Below are 27,857 nucleotides of genomic sequence, written 5' to 3'. Positions count from 1 at the left end.
GATCATTTTCCCGTATGCTTGAAACTTCGTTTTGGCTCTTTTAATGTCAATGATCGCCTACCCAAGAAAAGACTTCTGCGTGTCAATAATGCTTATCTCAAGCCTTAGCCTTTTCGCACTATGATTGTGAATATCATCCCGCCTCTGCTCTCCCAGATGTATGTTGACATGGACATAGCATGGTTTCGTTTTGTTATGCATGTTCAATCAGTTATATAGGATTATGACAGGGATTATTTGTCACAATTAAGGGAATAGGTTAACCAGGCAAAGGATGCTTGTAGCCGATTAATGCATTTGGCTAATCATTCTTCTCTTACTGATGCTCAAATGACCGAATTGTTTTCTACTGGTGCAATATTAAGGCACAATGATGAGAGGAAATTGGCCAAATGGCAGACTCGAGCTCGTCAACAGGCTTATGCAAATAAAGGATGTGCTTCTAAACGATTCTTTCAGCATTTGCATCACTCGAGGCAGTCTCAAGCTATACGGAGAGTTAAATTACCGTTAGGGGAGTGGACCTCCACTTTTCGAGAGCTAGCACTAGCCCTATGCTCTCATTATGGCAAGATTTTTGCGGCCCCTTCTTCTCCCACGAGAGAAGCTTGCCAAGCACGTCACATGTTTCTATCGCATGTCACTTCCATTCTCTCGTTGCGGCAGGCTCAAGACTTGGAAGCTGTTTTCACTGAGGCGGAATTGTATGGCAGCTTGCTTGATTTAGGTCGATGGAGAGCTCCTGGTTGGGATGGTCTCTCTGTGGAATTCTTCTTGTCTTTTTGGGATTATTTGAAGTTGCCTCTACTATTCATGATGAATACAGCTTGGGAACAACAGGAATTACCCTCCTCTTGGAAAGAAGGTTTGCTCAAGCTGATCCCTAAGCATGCATTGTGTGAAGAATTTTCACATTGGCGGCCTTTTACACTTATGCCTGTGGTATATAAATTAATGGCAAAAATGCTTGCTAACCGACTCAAATGCTTTCTGCATGAAGGCTTGCATCAATCTCAATACGGCTTCATTCCGCGACGTCAAATTACTGATAACCTTGCAAATGTCATCATTGGTATGGAATATGCAAAATATACTCGACAGGATGTATTAGTCATGCAGGTTGACATTGAAAAGGCATTTAATACTGTTCTTTGGGATTACATTGCGGATACCATGCGACATTTGGGCTTTGGGCCTAGGCTATCCCGTGTCGTGCTTTTCTTGTATGCAAACAGTACTTCTGCAGGCTTGCTGGATGGTTCTCTCACAGAATCTTGGCCTTTGGGACGGTCGGTACGGCAGGGCTGCCCTCTGAGTGCTTTGCTTTATGCAATCGCTACTCATCCCTTGTTTATGTATTTGGTTTCCTTGACCTCCACTAGTAGGCTACATGGCCTTACTTTACCTTCCGGCCGACAGTTTGCTGGTCAGGCTTATGCGGATGACTCTTTGTTCATGCCTCGTAATAATTATGATGATGTACAGCAGATTATGCATACTCTTCACTTGTTTGGATTGGCAGCATGTCTCAAAGTTAACTTTTGCAAATCCAAGCTATTGCCTCTGAAAGAGTGTGACTGGCATAAGATATTGTGGCCTGGGGAGATTGTTCCTCCCCATGTTCTGGTTCGCCATTTGGGTTATCCGCTGGGTTGGAATGTATCGGCTATGAAGAAAACGGATTGGGTGCTCCAACGTCTACATTCCAAGTTGAATTATTGGAAATTGTCCATGTGGCCACTTCATGTACGTCTCAAGATTGTCCAATGCATCCTTGTGGCTTATGTGCAGTTTTACTTGCCTTTGTTATCCTGGCCTCGGTTGCGCTTGCAGTCTCTCATGTCCAATATTTTAGAACATTTTTGGTGGGCCTCGTCTACCAAGAGGGGAATTCGGCTTCTATCTATGGACAAGCTGTGTTCTCCCAAGCGGTTTGGAGGGTTGAATATTTTGGACCTAGGACGTCATCTTCTGGCTCGGAAGGCTATGTTGTTGCCAGTTTTGGTGGAGCAGCAGCAACCCTGGGCTCTCATGGTCACACATTTATGTGCGCACATTGTCACCCCTTCTTTTGGTCATTGGCAACTGACTTATTGCGATGTTGTTTTTGGGAAGCTTGAAGGACACATTCCTGGATGTCCCTTCTTCTCTAATTGTTGATTGGAAGGTTGTCACTTCGCATGGTCGACAATCCTCTGGGGATAACTCTCTTCGCTTGGAGAGTCTGCATTGGAGCAAGGTTTTTGCTTCAACTTTGGTTCAACGGTCTCCTCGCCAAGCGTATTTTCTTTCCCAAAAAGGAATCCGTCAGGTGCATCAGGTGGTTGATGACTCGGGTTATGTTCTCTCTTTCGTTGATGCCGTCTCCCGCTTTCGGTTGGGCCTTCACTATTCTCCTCTCTGGCGGGAGATTCAAAACATGCTTGCTGCTCATTCACCCATTCCTTCTCTGGATGAAGACTCTCGCTTCTCTGACTGGAATCTGGCTACTACTAGATTGGACTGCATCTCAGCTGCCAGTGTCTATGCCATTCTTCAGTCTGATGTATGGATTGTGCATCGGGGTAATCAGCTGTGGTCGCTTTCCGAGTCATCCTTGTGGTGGCGACACGCATTGTCTCGCATTTGGCAAAGTCATCTGCCTTTGAAGGAACGTGTTTTCTTGTGGCGGTGCTTGGTGGGAGCTCTACCTATTGGCAGTATGTTGCATGCTCGCCATATTGCGCCTTCCCGCTGCCTCAGATGCCCTGAAGCTGAGGAGACCGTGCCACACTTGCTGTGTCTTGTCGTCACTCCAGAGCCTTTATTCAGCAAGTGTCAACTGCTCTTCGACTACGTTTTTCTTCCGTCTCTTTTCACAGACGATTTTGGCTTTTTGGGGTGCTTCGGTCACCACAATCTCAGTTTGTGGTCTTCTTCACCTGGGTCAGATTTTGGACTATGTGGGCCATCTGGCATCATAGGAACTCCTTAATGTTCCAGGGCACTTTTGTTGACCTCTTTCCCTATTTCAAATTATCTCTTGGTCAAGCGCTACATTTTGCCTATGAAGCTGGAGACATCACTCTTGATGCCTACAGGATTTACGCTGACTTTTTCTAACCTTTGGAGCCTCATAGTGCTCTGTCTTTTGTATCCCTTTCTTTTCGCGGTTTTCCTCGCTTTGAGGTTTCCCACTTGTAAATTAATCAAAGCAGATTCACAAAAAAAAGTGTGTGTGTGTGTGTTTCGTCTTTGGGCAACTTGATGGCCATATTCCAAATGTCCCTTCACTTCGTCTCTTGTTGCAGATTGGAAGGTTTTCACCTCTCACTTATCTTGGCATGGTCGCCAATCCCCTCAAGGTAACTCATTGCGGTTGGAGAGCGTCCACTAGAGTAAAGCATTCTCTCTTACTTTGGTCCAGCGCTCTCCTAGACAAGCATACTTTCTTTTGCAAAAAGGGATTTGCCATGTTGATCAAGTGGTGGATGATGCCGGACAAGTTCTTTCTTTGCCTGCTACCGCACTTTGTTATAGGTTGGGACCTCATTATCGGCATTTGTGGTAGTAAATTCAGCACTCTTGGCCTTTTGATTGGCATCTTGCTCATACTAGCTTGGATTGCATATCGGCTGGATCAGTTTATGCTTTGCTGCAGTCTAATGCATGGATTGTGTCTCATGGAAATCAATTGTGGTCACTCTCCAAGTCTCAGTGGTGGTGGCAAAGAACGCTATCTCCCATTTGGAAGAATCATCTACCACTCAAGGAACGCATTTTCTGATGGTGATGCATCGTGGGTGCTTTACCGGTTGGTACTTTGTTGCATGTACGACTCATTGCCTCCTCTCGTTGTGTGCAATGTCATGGGGCTGACGAGTCTGTTACGCATTTGCTTTGGGATTGCCGTTGCTACTGAATTTTTATTTTTATCAAACAAGTGTCCTATGCTCTGTGCTTTCGTTTCCCATCCGGAATCTTTCGCAGATGGTTCTGGATTTTTGGAGTCCTCCAACTGCCACAATCTCTGTTTGAGGTCTTCTTCAATTGGGTCAGATTTTGGGTTATGTGGACCATCAGGCACCAACGTAACTCTTAGATGTTTCATGCACTGGAAATTGACCCTTTCCCGTACTGCAAGTTTTCGCTTGGACAAGCACTACACTATGCTTATGATGTGAGAGATATCTCTCTTGAAGCTTATAGGATCTTCTTTGATTGTTTCTAGATTTCGGAGCATCATAATGCTCCGTCTTCAGTATTTCTTTATTGTGGTTTTTTCTCACTTTGAGGTTTCCCACTTGTAAATTAAATCAAGATTTACACCAAAAAAAACGAAGTGTGTGTGTGTGTGTGTGTCTAATCTTTGCAACAATCATGGAAAGAAGACCTGGTGAAACTGTTGCCTAAGCAAGCACTCTGTGAATTGGCAGCCCATTACGCTTATGCCGGTCATTTACAAGTTAATGTCAAAAATGATTGCTACACGAATTAAAGATCATTTGTTTTCCGGCATACATGCCGCTCAATATGGATTCATTCCTCGCAGGCAAATTATGGATAATCTTGTTAATGTTTTCATCGGCGTTGAGTACGCAAAGTATACTGAACAAGATGTGCTTATCATGCAAGTTGATATAGAGAAAGCATTTAATACTGTTCAGTGGGACTTCCTTGCACAGATCATGGCAAGCTTAGGTTTTGGATTGAAACTTTGTGATTTCATGTCTCGGATTTTGGATCATTTTTTGTCTACTTTCTCTCATAAAATTTTCTCTCTGAGAAAGGCATTAATGTGATATCGGATTTTGTCGATATTCATGGGCATGTACTCTCATTTTGACAAGTTGCTCTTACTTTTGGTCTTGGAATGCATTACAGACACACATGGCAGATCATCAAGGAAATTGTTGATTCTAGGTCTCGCATTCCGTCGCTTGTCATTGAGGATTGACTCTGTGATCGGCATTATGCAAGATCCTTGATCCTCTCTTTATCTGGTATGGCATATGGATAAAGGTACTACATGGTGGCACAACAAAGTTATATAAGTGTGCTAAACTTTCCTTGAAAGAGTGATTGTTCATATGGAGATGTATCAGTGGGGTTCTCCCAATTGGTAAATTTCTTTGCTCGAGAGGAATGGCCTCCTCGAGATGCGTTCGTTGTGGTGCGAGTACTGACAAGATTCCACATTTATTGTGGCTTTGTTCTCACACGCAGCCATTTGTGGATTACATCTCTACATGTCTTCGCAATCATTTTCCTGGGATAGATTTTGGCCGATATTTCTAGATTTTTGAAGTGTTTCCACCGCTGCTTCGGCGGTATGCTTACTTTTTTGATTGGGTTAGATTTTGGATGCTTTGTGACAATTTGGAAAGTACGTAATCATCTCATGTTCCAACAGGTTCAGGTGGATTATGATTTCCTCTTCAAAACCTCCCTTCGCCAATCACTTATGTTTGCTTGGGATTTGGATGAGCTCTCCCCTCTTCACTATGAGTTGTACTTTGATTGTTTTTTATTTACCGCTTGTAATGTTTTTTTATGGGTTTTCCTCGTTTTGAGGTTTTCCGTCAGTAAATCAAATGATGTTACTAAAAAGTATGTGTGTGTGTGTGTGGGATGGATGAGGTAGGGGGGTGTGCGTGTTTGTTCACACGAACTTCAGCCCATGTGTGTGTTGCCTCTGTGCGCTCTCGGGGACATTTGGATCCCACAAGATCCAGAATCTATTAGTATTCGCATCCAACCTGGGAGGGCGAACCACTTTCCCCAACTGGGCAGAAAGTGACGCGCCATGTACGAGGAAAATCCACCTGCTCCACCCATACTGGGCATTTATGTCGAATGAGACTCTGATAATCCTTAGTAAGAGCCCATGGCAATACATGTGTCATTTGTGTGTTAAAAAACAACGGTAACATTTCAAGCAGAGCATCCCTAGCTTCACTATCCGCCAACAAAACCTTGGGCTCCAAAATAAACTCCTCAAAGTACTTGACGTTTAAGCATAAAATCCACCCATTGTCCCACATCCTGTGCCGTAGGCATTTTACCAAGAAAGAAAAGTATGACTGCATTTAGCGCATATTGGGCAACAGGATCCACTATCAGATGCTACTGAACAAGAATGATGATTTTTTTCTCAGGTTCCGAACCCTCCCAGGCCCTACATGCATCTTCAAAATCTTCGTGTAAGCATTCCTTGATAAGGGACATCGCATCAGCCGATGAACAGTCCATCGCTTTGCGTCTTTTATATATGCAGGGTTTTCCGTATGAAGCTGCAGCAACTTTAGATAAAGCACTCACCGTCTCGGTGAGAGTAACACTGAAATTGCACAAAGAAACCACAAGGCACTGCATATGTACAAAAGAAATCTGAGTCGAGCAAGCAGGTCCTGTCACCCAAGGGAGAGAGTCGTCGCCACTGCTGTACTAGAAGTATTGGCCTCTAGAGGGGGAGCCATCAAATCGATGGTGGGAGTCTGCTGCTGGACTCTGCTCTGAACAAATTGGCTCCCCGGGAGTGGAGCCGCCACCTGTTGCTCGGCAAATGGAATCACCTGTCCTGAAGTGTACTCGGGCCGTCTACTAACACACCCATGACGGTGTGCACCAGCAAAGCCATCGCAAGGAACTCTCTGTGTCAGTTGCATTTGTGGCATGGGAGCCGGCTGCTGAAACCCTCGAGGGTAGAACGGGAACTATTGAGGCTGAGCATATCCTACAGGAGTCTGTGTAGAGGGTCCCATGAAATGTGTAGAAGTACCTGGCTGTGCATACCCAACAGGAATATGTACAAGTATCTCTTGCCTTGTCCATCCATATCCCATACCCACTGGAGCCTGAGATCCCATGTTTCGGTGGAGTAGCATCTCCCAAAACTCTTGGACCTGAGCTCGGAGGTCGTCAATGATTCTAGACTTTTCTTGCAATGCATGGCGCAAAGCAAAAATAGTAGCATCTCTATCTGTGATCGCACTCTCTGCTAAACGCAAAGACCCTTCCAACAGAATGAAAACACTGGAAACAATGAACAACAGAGCAAACTCAAGTGACTCAATAGTAGACTCTGAATAGCATGGGATTCGACTAACTCACATGAACCAGTACAGACTCTGGCTGGCAGCACACTCAGCTCCAAGCCCAGAACTCATGGGTACAATGGGGGTGTCGAGGCTCAAATGTGAAGGGATAGTGTAGATGTAGATGTGTGGTGCTAGACTGAACACACAACGCTGGACTCGGGACTTAATACTCATAAATCCACCTAGAACCGCCTATCAGTCTAAAATAAATATAAGCATATTTACAAAAAGGGCAGGAAACGGATAGCTCAAATATTTCTGACAGTCCAGCTGCGCCTATCTCCAAACTGTGGCGGGGAAGGACTGGCCACGGTGTCCTCTAGACCACCACTTTTGCCACGTGTCAAGTCCACCCAGTGTGAACCCACGACCGCGATCACGACCAACTTTAATTGTCTTTCCATGCAAAGTGACATTGTAGCCCAGCTACAGCGTGCAAGTTCGTAGACGACTTCTCTCAACTCCACACACACACACACTTTTTTGTAAATCGATTGATTAATTTGCTAGTGGGAAACCTCAAAGCGAGGAAAACCCACTGAAAAGATCATATACAAGGGGAAGAGCACAGAACTCCTCATCTGTAGAGTGTAGCTAAAAACATTCATATGAAAGCTGATGCATCTCTAAGGTGATATCACAAACTTCCAAAGCAAACCGTAACGATTGCCTAAGAGAAAGCCTGAAGAGAGGGAATGGATCCGCATGAGTACAATGGAACATGTAAGCATTACACTGAATCCACACGGTCCAGAAAGCCCTGTATCTGACCCACATGAAGAAGACCGCAAAACGTTGTAACGTCGGTGAGAAAATGCCAAATACCCAAAACCTTTTGTGAAAGACAACCCCAGGAAAACGGAGCCGCATACACGCCGATACATGGCGAAGGAAGTCTATAGTAACGCAGCAATCCCACAACAAGTGACAAATATCCTCTTCTGCAATCGAAACGAATGCAAGAAGAAGGACGAATATGACACGCCCGAAGAAAAGTGCCAACGAGAAGCACTCCAAGCAAACAGCGCCAAAGAAACAGACGCTCCTTCAAAGGCAAATGGCTTTTCCACAAGGCAGAGAGGAGCCTCCTCCACCAGACGTCAGATTTGTGCATGCGCCAAATGGCATTACCATGACCATCAAGCCATGGTCGTGGTAGAAGAATAGCATAAATTCGACCTGCAGAAATATCTCGAAAAGGCGTTTCCCGAAAGGCCCAATCAAACATGCGATCACTATCAGGCAACGGTGAAACAGGCAAAAAGTCGAGCAGCATGCTTTGAAGCTCTCTCCAAAACTGACGGTAATGCATGCCCAACCCAAAACGACGAGCAGCAAAGGAAAACTCAAAAATATATACAGCCTCATCGACCACATCCTCAACCACACGAATGCCACGACCAGAGAGAAAGTAAGCCTGACGAGGTGAGCGGTCGACCAAAGTAAGAGAGAATGCCCGGCTCCAATGGAGACTTTCCAAACGGATCAAATCACCTTCCTGCCGAGGATTCCACGATAAATGCATCGTAACCTCTTTCCAGGCAGATACTAAAGAGGAAGCATGTGGACATCCAGGAATGTGCCCTTCCATCTTGCCAAAAACCACCTCCCAGAGAGAGGGTTTCCAATGGCCAAAAGCAGCAGTAACAACGTGTTGACCGAGGAATGCAAACATCAGAGTCCAAATCTGAATTTGTTGCACAAGAGTGGGCAACAACATAGCTTTCCTTACAAACACATGCCTACGCAAATCCAAGATATTATGTCCACCAAGACGTTTAGGAGTGCAAAGCTTCTCCATCGACATCAAGCGTAAGACTTTTTTCGTAGCATGAGTCTGCCACAAATGGGACATAATGTCCGACATAAGAGAATCAAGACATCGGCGAGGCCAATGTATCAGTGGCAAAAAGAATTGAACATATGCCAACAGGATACTCTGAACAATTCGCAGATGAACATGCAAGGGCCAAGTAGAAAGCTTCCAGTAATGCAATTTGACATTCAAGCGTTGCATGACCCAATTGACTTTCTGAGAGTGAGTAACATTCCATCCAATTGGATAACCCAAATGCCTTGTGATCATATTTGAAGACACAATCTCACTTGGCCACAACAGACTATGCCAATCACAAGAACGGAGAGGCAAAAGCTTCGATTTACAAAAGTTGACTCTAAGCCTAGCCGCAATGCCAACCAGTTCCAAGGCTTCCACAATCACCTTGACATCCGCGTGCTGATTACGAGGCATAAACAACGAATCATCAGCATAAGCCTGGCCAACGAATGTACGACTCGAAGGTAACCGCAGACCATGCAGACTCTGAACAGAGGTCAAGTGATCAAGATAAGTCAACAATGGGTGAGTAGCAATAGCATACAACAGAGCACTAAGGGGGCAGCCCTGCCTGACCGAACAACCAAGAGGCCAAGATTCAGTTAATTCACCTTCCAATATCCTTGAAGACGTGCTACATGCGTACAAAAAATAAACCACATTGGCGAATTTAGGACCAAACCCTAAACACGTCATGGTGGCGGCAATGAAGTCCCACTGTACAGTGTCAAAGGCCTTTTCAATGTCAACTTGCATAACCAACACATCTTGTTGAGTGTACTTAGCATACTCCATGCCAATCAAAACATTAGCCAAATTATCCATAATCTGGTGACGTGGAATGAAACCATATTGAGCCTGATGGAGTTCTACAAAAAGATGGTCCTTAATGCAGTGCACCAACATCTTAGCCAATAGCTTATAAACCACTAGCATAAAAGTAATCGTACGCCAATGAGAGAATCGCTCAAAAAGGGCTTGCTTAGGCAGCAATTTAAGTAAACCTTCTTTCCAAGATATCGGCAAATCTTGTTTCTCCCATGCCGCATTAATCATGAAAAGCAGTGGATGCTCAAGAGCCTCCCAAAAGGAGAGGAAAAATTCCACAGTAAGCCCATCCCAGCCGGGAGACCGCCAGCGGCCCAAAGCAAGCAATGAACTATGCAATTCCGAAGCAGTGAAGGGGTCCTCAAGACCACATGCATCTTGCGGGGATATAATCGGAGTAACAAAGGAAAGCATCAATTGACGCGCATGGCAAGCAGCCAAAGATGCCTGAGAAGGAGCAGCAAACACGTGTCAATAATGCAAAACCATGGAAAGCATAACCCGCTTGATTGCACATGAGATTCTTGAATGATGTAAATGCTTAAAAAATTGCTTCCAAGCACAGCCTTTGTCCATGAAAGCCTGTTGACGAGCACGCGTCTGCTGCCATTTAGCAAGCTTTCGCTTGTCATTACGTTGAATACACACAGAGGCTTCACATAGCTCCGACATCTCAAAATTAGACAGAGGCCGCAAATCAGCCAACTCTTGCAGTCGTTGACAAGCATGCTTCTCATCTTTGACTTCCCCTCGAGTGCAATGCATGTAATGCTTGCCATAGTCACAAATAACACTTTGCACCCTCATTACAAAGCGATACCAGGCGGCATCAAGATCAAGATGCATATGAACCAGCAGAGGAGGAATAACCTCAGAAATCATTCTTCGAAAAACCTCATGTGTGAGATAAGCATTATTAACAAGTAGCAGACGTTTCCTGGGAAGAGCCCAATCACAACGAGTCTGCCTAAAACTCACATGCAACAAAACAGGGTAATGATCCGATAACTGCAAAGTGTAATCGATGTTGACCTCACATACAAATTCCTCATATTGTTGCAAATTAAGCAAATACCATATGTCCAACCGCGCTCGATAAGAAGAATGGGCAACATGCTGAAAAGTAAAACCAGATGCATTTGGATGCAAATGCCACCATATATCAGTCATTTGAGTAGCAGCAAAGAGATTATCCCATTCTTGCCTTTCCGCAAACAACATATGTGAATTGCCAGTGGTACTATAATCCATCTCAGGGGTATTATTAAAATCACCGCAAAGGAATGCACTCGAGGTCCATGAGCGAGAAGAGATTTCTCGCCATAGAGCAGCCCTTTGTCCAAATGATGTATACGCATAAATACCTCCAAATTCATACACATGACCGTTCAACAAGCATTGAATCACCATCCAACGGCCGTTCGGATCATTATACAAGAGAACTGGTTGAAGCTCATGCTGACCCAACATCAATAAACCTAAGTAATCATGCAAACCAGCATATGCAATCCAGTAACCTGCGAAATAAGAACATTGACCAACAAAGTCATGTTGGTTGTGTTCTTGCAAAACCACGATATCTGCCTTACATGTATGTACATAGTGTCAGGTCAGTCGCCATTTATCCAGGTTACATAACCCACGCACATTATATGAAATGCATTCAATACGACTGTGCATTAAAACCATATTTACAATGGCACGAAACAGAAGGATCAAGTTGAGATGCCCATATGGACATCTCCGTCCACCACATCCGTGCCAGAACCCATCCGTTGAGTCAAAGCAGGAAATTTGTCCATAGAGACTGCCTGAGAAGTGGAAACTCGCCCAAAAGTACATCCTTATAAGAGTGCATCGCTTTTTCCCAAGCGTCAATCAACGTGCGATTGTCATTGCAGGGAAGCTGCTTAAATGATACATTCTTATTGGCGTTAACCAGAGGAACATAATTACGGGATGAAGGTGGAGTACGAATTTTTACTATCTTTTTAGGTATCGCCCACGAGCCAACATCAGTCGACGCAACATTTTTTTCTTTCCGTGCATTTACATTCCCAACATCCGCAGACGGCGGATTTTTGTTTTTCCCTTTATTTGCATTAGAAGCCACCTTCATAGCAGGGATTCCATTCGATTTAGCTCCACCAACAGATTTGCCTATAGGGGCAAGGGTAGAGGAAGGAACAGCCGAAAGAGAGGGCTGCAAAACAGGTTCAGGACATTCAGATTACATGTGACCGAAGTTACCGCATCGAAAACAGGAGTTAGCAAATTTGCCCCATTTAAGTTTAAAAGGGCGCTTGCCCACCCAAGGATCCCCTAAATCCACCATAATTCCACCCGGGGTATGCTTATCCGTATCCCACAGAATGCAAAACTTGTTAGTGTTCGCGTCCAATTTCGGCGGGCAAATGACCTTGCCAAGTTGAGCAGCCAACAAAGGAAGAAAATGCCTCCACGTGCGGGGAAAATCATCAATTTCCACCCACACAGGACATTTGTGACGAATAAGACTTTGATAGTCCTTTGTAAGTGCCCAAGGCAGAACATGAGTCATCTACGTGCCCAAAAAAGAGAGGAGACATCTCCAGCAAGAGGCTTCTAGCCTCAGTATCTACCAATAATACCTCATAGAAACCTCGAGCACCAAAATAAACGCCTCGGACAGCCTGGCGTTTGAGCAAGAAATCAACCCACTATCTGACATCCTACGCAACAGGCATTTTACCAGGTAAAAACAAAATGACCGCATTCATGGCATATTGCGCTACCGGATCCATCAGGTCCTGTACCGAAATTCGCACCTCAAGGGCAGGTGCCTGACCATTCCAGGCTTTTCGGGCCTATTCGAAGTCTTCATACCCACAACTTTTGATTTCAGAAGCACTCTCCGAAACACTCTCCATGGCTCTACGACGCTTGAAGACGCACAGGAACTCTGACTGCATCAACCGGACCACGACCGAGAACTAAAGCAAAGACTGTTTTTTCCTTTTTTTGGTAATTTGACACTTTATCTTTTTACAGAGACCTCAGAGATATGTACGAACTAAATTTTGACAGCAGCGAGCAGATACAGGTGGTCAAGAAAGGCCAAATCTGCAGAACGCAATTAGATAGTAGGCTGTCTCCACTTACTGTCTGCGCGCAGGATTCAGATTCGTGCACAGAGCCAGTACGCTGCCAGGGTTACAAGGGTGCAGCTTTGTTCCTCGCGCTGCCCCCGCTGACTGCAACACGCACACACTTTTTTTGTAAATCAATTTGATTTATCTATCTGTGGGAAACCTCAAAGAGAGGAAAACCCACCCAAAGGATGAAGTACAAGCGGAGAAACACCAAAGTGTTCAACTGTACAAAATAGCTAAAAGCATTCATAAGATAGCTGATGTATCTTTGCAGTGATATTACCAACTTCCAAGGCGAACCGTAAAGACTACCTAAGGGAAAGTTTGAAGAAAGGCAGGGGATCTGCATGAATTCGATGAAACATATGGCCATTATGCTGTCGCCACAGGCTCCAATAAGCCCAAAACCTGACCCACATGAAGAAGACTGCAAAGCGCTGCAATGCCGGTGAGAAGATACCAAAAGCCCAAAACCGTTTATGGAAGACCGTCGAGGGAAAACGGAGCCGTATACACGCAGATACCCGATGAAGAAAGTCTCGAGTAATACAACAGTCCCACAAGAGGTGACAAGCATCCTCCTCGGCAGATGAGCAACGGACACATAATGAAGGGCGGATATGGCGCATCCCAAGGAAGGTACCCACAGGGAGTACACCAAGTAAACAACGCCAAAGAAACAAGCGATCCTTCAGCGGCAAACGGCTTTCCCATAATGTAGATAGAAGCCTTCTCCACCAAATATCTGATTTATGCATGTGCCAAAGAGCGTTGCAATGGTCAGCAAGCCATGGTTGAGGCAAAAGAAGAGCATATGCCCGACAAGCAGAAATATCTTGAAATGGCATTTCCCGAAGATTCCAGTCAGACATGTGATCACCATCAGCCAAGGGTGAAACGGGCAAAAAACCAACCAACATTCACTGCAATTCTCTCCAGAACTGACGATAATGCATGCCCAATCCAAAACGGCGAGCGGCAAATGGAAACTCCAAAGTGAAACCATGTGCATCCACCACATCCGCAACCACCCGAATGCCACGGCAGGAGAGGAAATACACTTGGCGAGGCGAGTTGTCAACCAAGGTAAGAGAAAAGGCCCGACTCCAATGAAGACTCTCCAAGCAAAGGGAGTTCCCTTGCGTTCGAGCATTCCACGATAAATGATTCGTAACCTGTTTCCAGGCGGAGAGCAAGGTGGAAGCAAGCAAGCATCCAGGAATATGGCCATCCATCTTACCAAATACCACCTCCCAAATAGATGGGTGCCAATGACCAAACGAGGACGTAACCACATGCTGGCTCAAGTGTGCAAACATAAGAGTCCAGGGCTAAGATTGTTGCGTAAGTGTAGGCAATAGCATAGCCTTCCTAGCCAGAACATGCCTACGCAGGTCCAAAATATTCAGACCACCAAATCTCTTTGGTGTACAAAGTTTTGTCATTGACATCAGACGCAGGCCTTTTTTATGTGCATGAGTTCTCCACAAATGAGACAATATGGCCGACATGAGAGAGTCAAGACAGTGACGAGGCCAGTGCAACAGTGGCAAAAAGAACTGAACATATGCCATGAGGATACTCTGAACGATTCTCAGGCGAACATGCAGTGGCCAAGTAGAAAGCTTCCAGTAATGTAGTTTAACATTCAAGCGTTGCATAACCCAGTCTACTTTTTGCGTGTGAGTGACGTTCCATCCAATCGGATAACCCAAATGCCTGGTGATTACATTCGGAGGAACAATCTCTCCCAGCCACAGCAGAGCATGCCAATAACAAGAACGGAGTGGTAAAAGCTTGGATTTACGGAAGTTGACTTTAAGACCAGCCTCAATCGCAAACAATTCCAAAGCTTCCATAATCGCTTGAACATCACTCTGTTGATTTCGGGGCATAAACAACAAGTCATCCGCATAAGCCTGTCCAATAAATGAATGACCCGATGGCAACTGTAAACCATGAAGACGCTGCGCAGAGGTCAAGTGATCAAGATACATCAACATAGGATGAGTGGCAATAGCATACAACAAAGCGCTGAGGGGGCAACCTTGCCTAACCGAACAACCAAGCGGCCACGATTCAGTAAATTCCCCTTCTAGGATTCCCGAAGATGTGCTGCAAGCATACAAGAAATAAACCGCATTAGCCAATTTAGGACCAAACCCGAGACACCTCATTGTGGCAGCAATAAAATCCCATTGCACAATGTCAAAGGCCTTTTCAATGTCAACTTGCATGACCAGCACATCATGTTGCATGTACTTAGCATACTCCATGCCAATCAAAACATTTGCCAAATTGTCAACGATTTGACGACGAGGAATAAAACCATACTGGGCCTGATGAAGTCCTGCAAACAAGCAGTCCTTAATGTGATGGACCAGCATTTTAGCCAATAAGTTGTAAACCACCGACATCAAAGTTATGGGCCGCCAATGAGAGAATTGCTCGCACAGTGCTTGCTTGGGCAATAATTTAAGTAAACCCTCTTTCCATGATACTGGCAAATCCTGTTTTTCCCATGCCGCATTTAGCATGATAAGTAGGGGTTGTTTAAGAGCATCCCAAAAGGAGAGGAAAAATTCCACAGTAAGTCCATCCCAACCGGGAGATCTCCAACGGCCCAATGCAAGCAGGGCACCATGCAATTCAGAAGCAGAGAAATGATCCTCAAGGCATTGTGCCTCCCGCGAAGACATGATCGGACGAACATAAGAAAGCAATAATTGACACGCTCGACAAGCTGCCGAAGATGGCTGAGGTAGGGCTACAAACACCTGAGCCGATGTCCTCTTCCCGAAGTCTCAGCAATGCCCTGACTCTAAAGATCACTACACCCGCGGGTGCCCAAAGAAGAGGCCAGTGACATAGAGCCAACCACCTCGACATCAATAAGGTGCACACTACACCTCCCCATTAATTTGATCTCTATCAGTACTCCAGTGTCTCAACCTTCACACTCCACCCATATCACCTCCCCTCACGTTAACAAAGGTAAACAAGACGCCCAATGCGTGCTCACCCAAGCACAGAGAGCTGCTCCTGGCCTTAATGCTCTGGCAGTCCCAGGCAGCTTCCTCAGTCAGGCCGACACCATCCTTCCTGACTTCCTAAGTAGATGATGCCTTTTTGGATGCATTTGGTAATCTTCACCACTTTGGAGTGTAGAGCCTATACCTCCCCAACCCACAGAGCTATCAGTCCAGCTCTTTCTGAAGGAAAGTTCGTAAAGTAACTTATCAACAGTTGTCTCTTCATGAGTTGCTGTACCTCGACCCAATGCTCTGCATTGACACAATTGCAGTAATTCAATCTTTTGCTCCTGTCGCACAGTCTGGACAAAGTGGCAGGCATCTTCCCTTGCAGTCACAGAGTCTTACATGATATCTTACCCAGTTGCTCCCCTCACAGACTATAGAAGTCTTCAAGTGACAATGACCATCGTTGGCAAAGGGTTTGCCAGTGCACTTCATATTTTCAAAAAGATTGATGCAGGCTAGGTCTTTTTTGTCTATCTTGTGTTTGTTTATTTTTTTACTAATCTAGGATGAAGATAGGCTCTTTGAAATCAGCTGCAAAAGTTCTGTCTTGTACTAATGGTTGCAGTTGACATGATGACTATATGACATGGTCAATAAGGGCTATCTCATTTTTCATAGTTGTATCTGGCTGTTGCAGATGTTACTCATTACTTTAATATTTTGCCCTTGCTCTAATGTTAAGAGTTACACAGGAATGTTCACATACAATGAAGAGACACGGAACTTTTGGTTCAACTCAAATTCCATGGAGTCTGAAAGTACATTCGAGTTGGTAATGGAAATTGTCGAAAGCTGTATGGGAAATGTACTGTTGTTTTAATCAGAGAGAATTTTTCCACACTCCTGATTGATTGCCAAACAGGTTGGAATAATCTTAGGTCTTGGAATCTACAACAATGTCATACTGGATGTGCACCTGCCTCTCGTATGTTTTAAAACATTGAACTTAACTCATGATTTTGAATTTCGTCTCACTTCATGCACTATATAAAGTTTCTTTGTGCGGAATTGTGCACCTTATTGTGTGAGCTTAAGGAGCCATTATTCTGTATGTGATGGACCTTTGAATCTTGTATTTTACCAAATATTGTCCGACAATCATAGTGAGAGCTTGCTTAGAAGAGCCCTTTCCTTACTAAATTCTTTTTGACTATCAAGACTAAATGCATGAAATATACATGGTCATGGCTGGGCTGATGAGTTTAATCTTGAAACCTTCCCTGCATAGCTTTAGGACTATCATCTGTTCTTTTTCAGGCTGAGAGTTAATAGTGGTGTATGCACTTAGAAGAGGAAAGGTCCTGCATATTAATGCTTGAACCTTTTTGGTTGTCCTCATGGGTTTAAGCTGGTGTGGAAGGGTTGGCAGCTGATTTAGCCTGTTTTTTCCTCAGGTTGTATTCAAAAGACTACTGGGCTTGAGACCTCAATTGAGCGATGTCAATGATCTTCAGCCGCAGCTCGCCAAAAGCCTCCAACAACTATTGGATTATGATGGGGATGTTGAGGACACATTCTCTTTAACATTTCAAGTAAATCCTGCTGTCACTAGGCTTTATCTTTATCTATGTAGAGTGTTGTTTTCTCATGATTAGCTAGTGTGCGATTATATACTGTTTTAATGGGAAATAGGTAACCTATGATTATTTTGGAGAGATGAAAACTTACGATCTCCAGCCTGGTGGGGGTGATTTACCTGTTACGAATGAAAACAAGGAGAAGTGAGTCCTCTTTTTGCACAATCCCCTTTACTTTTTAATCCCTTTTTGTGCTTGAGTTGATTTGATTTAATGGAGTGAAATGTATTTTCTATGGAATTAAGTCTCTTTTCAATGATCTATTAATGGCATTTCTTGGTGGATTACATAGTCGAACATCCCAGAGATGCTCGGTTTGTTTACATTAATCCATGTATATTAGTGCACTGTCTCCTAGCTTGGCAAGCTTTGTTTTTAATGTTTTTGAGACATTTCTGTCTTTTTCCTAAGAGAAACACCAGTTCACTTAGAAAACTTGAAGGGCACATATCTATATAGAGAGAGATATGTATGTATATACATATCCATACATATATCTCTCTCTATATATAGATATATGTATGTGTGTGTATTCCATGAGCAGTCTCCCCCACCAATGATTACTTCTACGGAGATATGGGGGTAGTATGCAGCATCATTATACACTGTACCTGGACAGCCACCACTAGCAGATCCACCACAGCCATGTCCGGCTACGAGCACCTTCTTTACCACTGAGATGGTAAAGGAGGCCATTGACAGGATGAAGACCAGACGGGCACAGGATCATGAGGGTTTGGTAGCAGAGCGCATTATACATGCTGGGAACTTGTTAGCAGAGATGCTTGCACAGTTGTTCAACAGTGTCATGTGCAAGGGCTTTCCTGAGTCTTGGAGATTGTCTACTATTGTACCTATCTTCAAGACAGGAGACCCCACAGTGCCGGGGAATTACCGTACTATCATGGTAGGACACACATTGGCACAGTTGTATGCATCCATCCTTGAGCATAGGCTGAGCAGTTGGGCTGAGATTATGGGCAAACGGGCACCTGGACAGGCTGGTTTCAGGAGGGGTTTCTCCACACTGGATCATGTCTTTACACTCAGAGCTATCATTGAGGAGGGTCGAGCACATGGTAGACGGATATATTGCAGCTTTGTGGACTTCCGCAAAGCTTTTGACACAGTACTGAGGGCCAGATTGATGCGCCGACTTATGGAATTGGGGGTACCCACGGAACTGATATGGGGGATTATGGCATTGTACAGTTCAGTGAAGGGTCGTGTACACACACCAGAGGGGATATCTGACATAGTTCACTCCACTATCGGAGTGAAATAGGGATGCCCATTGTCCTCTACTTTATTTGGTATGTATGTTGATGAGGTCTCTGATTATATTGACAGAGGAGGAGAAAGAGGTGCTCAGCTTGCAAGGACATGGATCCCTCTTTTATTGTATGCTGACGATATCGTGTTGATATCAGACTCACCACAGGGTATGCAGAGACATTTGGACACATTGCATAGTTTTGCAGGGGATAGTGGATTGTCTGTCAACCTTGGTAAAACCAAGGTCATGGTATTTAATACCACGCCACAGTGGGTCAGGAGATCAGCACTTACATTCACATATGGTCAGGACAGTATGGAGTACCCTGATGCATACACATATCTTGGGGTGGTCTTTAGTGGAGCAAGGTTCACACTGAAAGTGGCAGCAGACACTAGATTGACTCGTGCCTATGCAGCCCTAGGCGGTTTAGAGAGGATTTGTTCGCAGGTTGAGATCCAAGAACCTCGAACAAAGCTTTGTTTATGCACTACGGGGTTCAGGTTTGGGGACCATCTGTTGACAGTGCTGGATGGAGTAATATGGAGAGGCCCTTCGTATCTATGATTTCTAGGCTGATTAGAGCCAAGACCTCAGCTCCACATGACATCATGCGAGCAGAGCTGGCTGCCCCACCTATGGAGATTGAGGCAACAGTATCATTTGTACACAGCTTATGAGACACCACCAGGGACAGATATGCTAGGCTTGCTCTTGAGTCATCCAGACAGCTGGCATTACAAGGAGATACATCATGTTGGTATGCACAGATGACCTCATGGTTTCAGAGGCATGGTTTCAGCATGGACAGGCTGCCCCCTTTCCAGTATTCTCTTGATGCACCATCTTTGGCCCTACCCTGCTCTCCATCTCCACCCTCATCACAAGCAATCATGGAGGGTCTCATCTACCCCCACTAGTGGCAGTAAAGCTGACCCCTTGGATGCCCTCCGAAGGGAGATGGAGGCCTTAAGTCTTGAGAGGATGGTTCCCAAAGCAAGTGGTGTGGCTCTATGGTGTAATGTGTCACTCTACAAGACATCCTCCCCAAGATTGTCTCCAAAGGGCATATTGTCACTTCTATGGAAAGAGTGGCCATGCTAACAAGGATTGTTGCTACCTCAAGGGGTTGAGGCAACTTCAACAGCAGTTCTTCCAACATCAGCCACAGTTCGCCCAACCTCAACAGCAGTTAGTCCAACCGTTCCATCCTACTACTCACATGGTCACACTTTACGGTGCCATAGGCCATTTGCCCCTATTACTGGCTACTCCTCCACATGTGAACACTATGAGCTACTAGATGTCCCCTAGTCCTTCAATAAACCCTCCACCAAAAGCCACCTCTGCTTTAGCTCCACAAAATCCTCGCCCTCCCCGCCGTCCTAACCATCCATCTAATTGGCATGTGGTTTGCTATATGTGCGGGATAACCAATGCATCTTGACTAGTGTACCCAATATTCAATGTACCTAAGGGTAACCAGTGGACAATGTGCACTAGTGTATATAAGAGTTGCCTTAGGTTGGTGGACCTTGTCAGTGTACCTATGACATGGTGTGGACTAGTGGGCCAAGGATGAACAGTAACTATGTAGACCATGGGGACACTAGTTGTGTGGACGAGTCTAACTTATCACCAACCTCTGGTAGCAAATGGAGATTCAGCAAGCCACACGTCTAGATATTTGGAGGGATATATCTTGGGGTGTAGGAGTATCATTGGTATTATCAGTACGTAAGGTTACTGAGTCATGAGGCACTGAGTTGGGTAGCCTCTACCTTTAAGAAACTGCTCGTCCTTGGGTACTATTAATCCTCTCTCTTGGGGGTACTACTTGCCCTTGGGTACTACTTGCGCTTTGGGTATTGCTCATCCTAGTGTCTTCTCAATCAGTCAGGAGTCCGCACTCACTATACTTAGCCATTGCACATCAGCCTCTGCACCCCATTGTACTCGTGTCCGAGCCGGGCCGGGGTCTGGGGCTAAAAGTGTTGCCAGCCAGGCAATTGTGGTCTTGGTCTTGTAGTCGTCTTTTGAGCAATACAAGTACAGAGTGTGTTCTTTGAGTTTCCATTGTTCGTATCTCAAGTTCACTGTTTTCATCAGTTGTCTATTTTGTTGTGTACCTTGTACCTATGTCTTGCAGTGCACCTTGTGAGTGAGTGAGGCTTCAAGATACTAACAGAGGTGACCTTCACCACAGAGAGCAGAGTACTCGCTTTTATGATACAGGTGCTCTCACAATTGGTGCAAGCGAAGTTTTAGAAGTCTAGTCTTGCTAATCCTCTACTTTTGTATTTGTAATTGTTGATTTCTGAGTGGGCGAAAGATGCTTACAAGAGAAAATGAAAAAGAGTGTAACAAAGGGAGTACAATTTTTTGTGTTTGTTTTGGCACTTGCTGCTAAAGACTTATTTAAGTACTCCAAAAAATTTCTTTGCCAAGTTAGATGATATGTATTGGCCCAAGAAAGCTAAAATGGAGAAGAAATTAGAATTTCTTAAAAAGTGTGTATAAATATGTCAACAACTGACAAAAATTGGTAATAAATGGCTATTAGGATGATCAAACCTCTCTAGAAGGGGTTGGAATTTGTACCATAGTCTATTAGGTGTGAGTTTGCAAATTATTAATCAAAATACAATTTTGGGTGAGTTTCACCTCACATGAAATTTTTTTATGGCTTTTTTGCTTTTTTGCCTTTATTGTACTAATAGGAGTGATGTAGCATCTCATAAGCATTTCTTGTTAAATTCAATGATATTTTAAATTACTGGTGTATGTATATACAATGCGTATTTCACCGTCTACTAATTGGTAGAAAAAACCCAGGACTGTGCAAGCAATATGAGAGAGCTCGCAATTACTTGACGATCAATAAGAGATGCAAGTTTGTGAAAGTAACAAACCCAATAGTTTGCCAAAACAATAGCTTTTACATTCGAGAGGGACTTTTGAGATGGCAAGCAAGGAAGAGAGCGAGCTTTCCACCAAAGCCTCTATTATGTATCTTCCAGGAAAAAAATAACTGTGTAATCTTCTGAAACATGATCTACACTATTTGGGTGTAGAACTAGGTACTAACATATGCTCCCCAACACAACACACACCGCACGCGCGCACACATGAGCATACATCAACACAAAGGTCAGCGTACTGAGTATTTGTCATGACTCCGGAGATCAAGGGCAGACTCAGCCATAATGAAGCCTAGCACTAAAAGAAGGATTAAATCAGAAAAATTAGCTACTGGGTTTAAGCTCTATGTATTGGTCGGTTGGTTTCGACTGGGTTGGGCTGCTTCAGCTTGGTCCAGTCTAGTTTCACCTCGACCTACTTAGTTCAAGACTTGCTTGTCTAGTCTCTCATCCTGTTTGTCTGTAGTAGCAGGCTACAGTGTCACTTTCATAGGACACACAGTTAGTACAGTTGGTCTGGTCTAGTTCACACTGGACAGACTCTCTGGGCTGGGCAGTGACACGTGGCAGGGATACGGACGGTGGTCTATTGGACATCGTGGCCAGGTCACCACCACCACTCAGTTTGGAGATAGACTTAGGTGGATGACATTTATGAGCCGTTGGTGGATCTTGATGGTTGGACATATGAGTAGTAGTTGTTGGGTCATCATTATCATCTTCTTCATATATGGTCCAGCGTCGTCGTCTAGAGTAGCGAGTCTATACACGCTGCACGTCTACACCATCCCTGCACATCTGAGCCTCGACACCCCCATTGTACCTGTGAGTTATGGGCTGGAGCTGAGTGTGCTGCCACGCCAGAGTTTGTATCGGTTCTTTGAGATAGTCGAGTCCGTATGTTCTGGTCTGCTGTTGTGTCTCTGTGTTGATCAGCTGGTATCTATTGTTTCCTTTGTTTTCATTCTGTTTTGAGTGAGATGTCACGACATTGCACTGAGTAGCACCCACTGTAGAAAGCACGACACCCTATCCACGCTACATTGTCTAGTCTCTCGTCCTGGTCTAGTAGTCTCTTGGCCTGGTCTAGCCAAGTGGTCTAGTCACTCACCCTGGTCTAGTGAAGAGGCTCTGGACCATATCAAGCGCGAGCCAGAAGAGTTCCGGACTCAGCAGGAGTCTAAGACTGTGGTGTAGCTCATGTTGCTCGCCAGGGCACCCTCCACATGAATGTCCCCTTCAGGCTTATTGCCATTTCTGTGAAAAGTCTGAACATGAGGACAAGGATTGCTACTACCTCAAGGGATTGCGACAAATACAACAAAGTCTTGGTCCTACTCTTCAACAAGGGCAAGCACCTACATCCAACATGGTTTCCCCCTATGGCCATTCAAACCACATGCCACCTTTGCTGACAGCCCCTCCTATGCAAGGTATGCAGAGCACTTTTCCCTCTCAGAGCTTTTATCATGCGCATTCTCCCTCATCCCCTCAAAGCTTCTACACCTCCACCTCCATGCACCAGGAGGCATGTGTGGATGAAGCCAGCGCCAGATCAAGGATGAGAATAATGCTCCTTGTGTCGTAGTGAGCAGCACATTGACAGCTCAAAAGGGGCTGGAGCACATCAAAAGCGCGTTGGCGTAGATATTGCTCAAGCCTACAATCATTGACTAGAGAGGTTGCATCCTTTTGCTATTGGACCATGTCATCATTTTACCTTTCCTAGGTGGCTATAGGGCTTTCCCACATGGTGTCTCAAGTTGGGCTTACCCTAACAGTCGGCATACGACTTCAAGCCCTAAAGAAGCCAACTTAGCAGCAATGGTAACTACGGTTAACTTAATGGTTCTGGATAGGAGTACACTGCTGCAACCTGTCCCGGTTATAGTTACTTTGTATCCTATTTCATCTCTTTCTTGGATTTGATTACAGGGTATCATAGCACAGATTCCACTCGTGCTGGTATTTTAGATGGTTGTTTCCCACACGGTTCGACAAAGGGTCACTGCTCATTCTTGCATGTTTGCAGTGCAGGCTGCAGATAGTCGCTAAACCTGATGAAAATGATAACTGCGGGCCAAAGAGGCAGCATAGAAAGTTGAATTTGTGAGGAACTGGGGGCAGTTTATAAACAGGATAAGGCAAGGTGTTGATGCCCGGCTCAGTGATGGGCAAAGCGCCTTCTTGAGTGAATATTTCGAGTGATGCAGTTCTAGCTAGGCCGATAATTGGTTAGCCAGCGAGAAACACAGCCTGTTAAGATGAGGCAGTCATCAAGTGATGGTGAGGATTTATAGTCAGACAATGTCATATATTGGTGTAAAGAATGGCTGTAGCCTTGGTACAGAAAATTAGTTTCCTCTCTGAAAATATTGCCTCCCAAATGAAAGCAATCGAACTTGAAGGCTTATTGTCCACCTACAGTTTTTCCTCTTTGTAGAATATATCGATGTCCTCAGCTACCCGTGCTGTGTCTCTAGCTTGCTAAACCCTGTTTAAGCACTGCCCATGTAATTCCTGACCAACCTTTGCACCTTGCATGTTATCCAAAACTTATAATAGTAGCTATGAACCTTCTTGCCATGGACTGAAGACTCCACAGCTTAAGCTTCCTGCCTCCAGCCCTATTAACCTGCCTCTCAGAGCCATGAGGCTGCTGGCTGCTCGCTAAAACCCTCACGTAGCAAAAATACTGCAAGGACTGTCTATCCTTCCACTCAACCTCTCAGCAATTGTCCGTGGCCTCTAACAAACAAATCCATATGTCACTTCAACTTGGGCACTTCCAAACAGTCCAGCAAATGATTATTCGCTCATCAACTTTCTTTATTCTCTTCTTTCTCTTCATGGATTTGGGAGTAGCTTTGCTTGGTAGAAAAGCACATAAATGAAGCTACTTGATCTGTAGTTAGCCACTGCATCCGGTTCCTTGTGCGACTTGATCGATGTTAAGTGAGCCTTGGTCATCATCACTTTGGTGATGTATGGGTCATTATTTTGTTGGCTTGGTGCTCATTCCTTGAAGATTTGTTCTTCTCCAGATTTTTCAGGATTCCTGCATTCTTCTCGGCAGCTTTTCAGCATTTGTTGTTGAGGGGGGTGTCAAAGTTCGTTCCATGTGCACTGACCCTTGGTTGTGGGTTGGTCACCCGTAAACCTGTTGGACACGGATCTGAGGCATACTTAGGGTTTGCGCCTGCATGTTTCCTTTCTCAGGCTTGTTTTGGCCATTTTATTACTTTCAGGATGAGGGTTTTATTTTTGGTCGTGGTATTTGACCAAGATACATTTGTTGTTGAGGGGGGTGTCAAAGTTCGTTCCATGTGCACTGACCCTTGGTTGTGGGTTGGTCACCCGTAAACCTGTTGGACACGGATCTGAGGCATACTTAGGGTTTGCGCCGGCATGTTTCCTTTCTCAGGCTTGTTTTGGCCATTTTATTACTTTCAGGATGAGGGTTTTATTTTTGGTCGTGGTATTTGACCAAGATATTTTCCTGACCTTATGTTGGCTCACTATGTATGTGGCCTAGGCGGCTCTCTATCCATTGGTCTTGTATCATTTACAGAGTTTTCCATTTAAAGTTACTGGGCTTGCCAGACTTTCATCCATCTGCCTTTCTTCTCTATCTCTCATGTGCCATTGTCTCTTTCCTCTCTCCTTCCGCTGCAGACTTTGACATTGAGTACTGTAGAGACTTGAATTGCAAAGAACTTGAAGCACTCGCATTTATTTATTGTTGGTATTTATTTATGAATTGATCAAAGAGCACTCGCATGCTGGTTACAAGAAACTCTCAACGTGAGGATGCGATCTCTCTCAGATAAATGTCACAGATACAACTCACTTGTGGTACAAAATCGCTCTTAGGCCTCTCTCCTGGCTTTCACCATGGAGGAGATTGATGCTATGCTGCAGCAGCCTACGCGACAGTTTGTGGGATGACTCATCAAATTTTTCCACCCTATCAGGGTGTCCTCCTCGTTGCCATACCCCCATTCTACAATTTGTAACATGTATCCTACCTGCCTACCAGCTTCATTAGTTTTCCTACTGGGATTGTTTTAGGATCTAGGGTGTTTCCTTTTATGCTTTATCTCAGATGATTGTATTGCATCTAATACGGTTGCAACTTTTGGTCTCATAGATCATTCTGGCCTTTTGAGGACATTAATATAGCATTTCATTTCTCTTGCCCTGATGGGCTGCAAATTAAAAGCAAACACCTCAAAATCTGGGTGCCAAAGAGTATCCCTATTTGGTGCATTTTCTGATACTTTTTGGAGCAAAAATGAGCTTACTCTCAATATGAATTTCTGTCCCCATAAATGCTCGTATGGATGCACTCCTTAGGAAGCTCTGCGAAGAGCTTTGTGCTGATATTTATATTGTGCCATCTAGTTACTATGTCAATGCCTGCCACATCATCACTGATCCCCTGTACAGAATGTTGCTAACACAAGCAGCAAGGTAGAGGGTGGTATGGCTTCACTCCTCACACCTCAAAACTCTATTGCTGTTTTCAAGAAAAGGAGCCTGTAGCTGTGAAGCAAGAATGCAGTGGATCTTTGCATTGACAGGGTTTTAAAAGATGTAAAATGCAATTGAATCAATCCAAAAACTTACTTTGTCATCCCGACAAACAGTCACCAGCATTTTTTCGTCTGCATACTTAGCATGAAGCAGAAATCCCTCAAACCCTAGATGGAAACTTACTTCATTGATTCTTATGTTTCTCTGTCAAGCTGTATGACCTCAGAAAAGCAAACCATGATGAGACCTGAGGAGCAGGAGGAGACCCTTGTTTCACCAATCTTTCCATATGGAAGCCGGATTCATTTTTCATCCCATACCTATAAGGAGATACCACCAAACAAGGAATTTAATCCTTGGGAAATTCGATTGCTTGGCTTTGTATGAATTATGCTGCATGTTCTACTGAATCCTGATCTGTCAGAAATCGGTGTTTCCATCCTCTTAAGGAACTTATCAATAAACCTCTTGTTAACAATGCCTGTTCTATTGCATGCTTAAGTGTCCTTGTGATCAGGACATAATAGTGCATGCTGAGAAAATTATTTTCTTGGAAAGGATGTCTCTCGTTTATTTTTGGACTTTTGTCTGAGACCAGGTATGTTGAGCTTTATGTACAATATGTATTGGAAGATTCCATTGAGAACCAGTTTGTACCATTCAACGAGGGATTTCAGCAGGTATTCAACAGCATTTTTGTAGCATGACCATTGCCAGCAATTATTATTGTTGCTTTCTTCTGAAGGTATGTGGAGGTCATGCTCTTCAACTGTTTCACTATGAGGAGTTGGAACTACTCATATGTGGACTTCCTCATTTTGATTTTGAGGTGAGTCTAATTCTTTCGTGCTTCCCTTGGCATTTTGACTTTTGATTGGTGAAGTTTTTTGACGAATGTGGCAGGCTCTAGAGAAAGTTACCATTTATTATGGAGGTTACACGAAAGAGAGCGAGATTGTCAAATGGTTTTGGGAATTGGTAAGATGTTTAAACCCTCATAATAACAGGCAAATGGTGCACTAGGCTAAAGAGTTTTGGTGAGTAAAACATGTACGAGGTGTTATATGCTGTCCATACTTTGCTGCTCAATAAAAAGAGGTGAAATAATGGCTAATGTGGTTTGAATGCTAAGAGCACGCTTCAGGACTGCAGGTTATTACCAACGCAGGTTGATTTCAGCTCCTATCTTGTAGACAAGAAACCCATTCTTCTCTTGCATGCAAGGGGTATTTATTCAACACGGAAAGAATTCAAAGCAAGAAGTTTCTTCACTAGTACCGTGAAAGGCTTAGAGCCAGTGTTCTAAGACTCATAAGCATGTTCAATTGCGTGACACCATAGGTAAAGGCAAGAACACCTAGGGTTGAAGCAAGCACCAGTACAGCACAGGAACTTGTGATGAAGGAAGAAGGAGAGATAAAGGTTGTTATTAAACTGAAATCCAGGCATCCAAAACATCTCTAAAAAAAGGATATATGCATGGAACAATGTGGTGAAAAGTACGAAGAGAATGCAGAGCAGCAAGCGTTCAGAGCCTTGAAAATTGAATGGAGCTAGAAACACCACATCGTTGTAGAGAGAAACAAGCAATGCATTAACATCTCTAAAATAGCCAATGTGGTGTATGAGAC

At 44.4% G+C, this 27,857-nt stretch overlaps 1 protein-coding gene across 3 annotated transcripts in view; it reads left to right on the top strand.

Moving 5' to 3' along the window:
* LOC147447124 (uncharacterized) overlaps nucleotides 1–27,857 on the top strand; it is a 326,621-nt gene that overhangs the window by 284,173 nt on the left and 14,591 nt on the right. For all 3 annotated transcript variants that reach the window (XM_086523017.1, XM_086523016.1, XM_086523015.1), the window contains 7 exons: nucleotides 16,609–16,688; nucleotides 16,779–16,841; nucleotides 17,311–17,448; nucleotides 17,549–17,637; nucleotides 26,825–26,906; nucleotides 26,972–27,055; nucleotides 27,130–27,204. In XM_086523017.1, the coding sequence (XP_086379143.1) occupies nucleotides 16,609–16,688; nucleotides 16,779–16,841; nucleotides 17,311–17,448; nucleotides 17,549–17,637; nucleotides 26,825–26,906; nucleotides 26,972–27,055; nucleotides 27,130–27,204 (611 nt within the window). The remainder of the gene's footprint in view (nucleotides 1–16,608; nucleotides 16,689–16,778; nucleotides 16,842–17,310; nucleotides 17,449–17,548; nucleotides 17,638–26,824; nucleotides 26,907–26,971; nucleotides 27,056–27,129; nucleotides 27,205–27,857) is intronic.

Source organism: Adiantum capillus-veneris, chromosome 11 (genome assembly GCF_014529385.1).
Source record: "Adiantum capillus-veneris isolate H3 chromosome 11, ASM1452938v2, whole genome shotgun sequence".
Classification (NCBI taxonomy): Eukaryota; Viridiplantae; Streptophyta; class Polypodiopsida; order Polypodiales; family Pteridaceae; genus Adiantum; species Adiantum capillus-veneris.
This window is presented reverse-complemented; position numbering and strand designations above follow the sequence as displayed.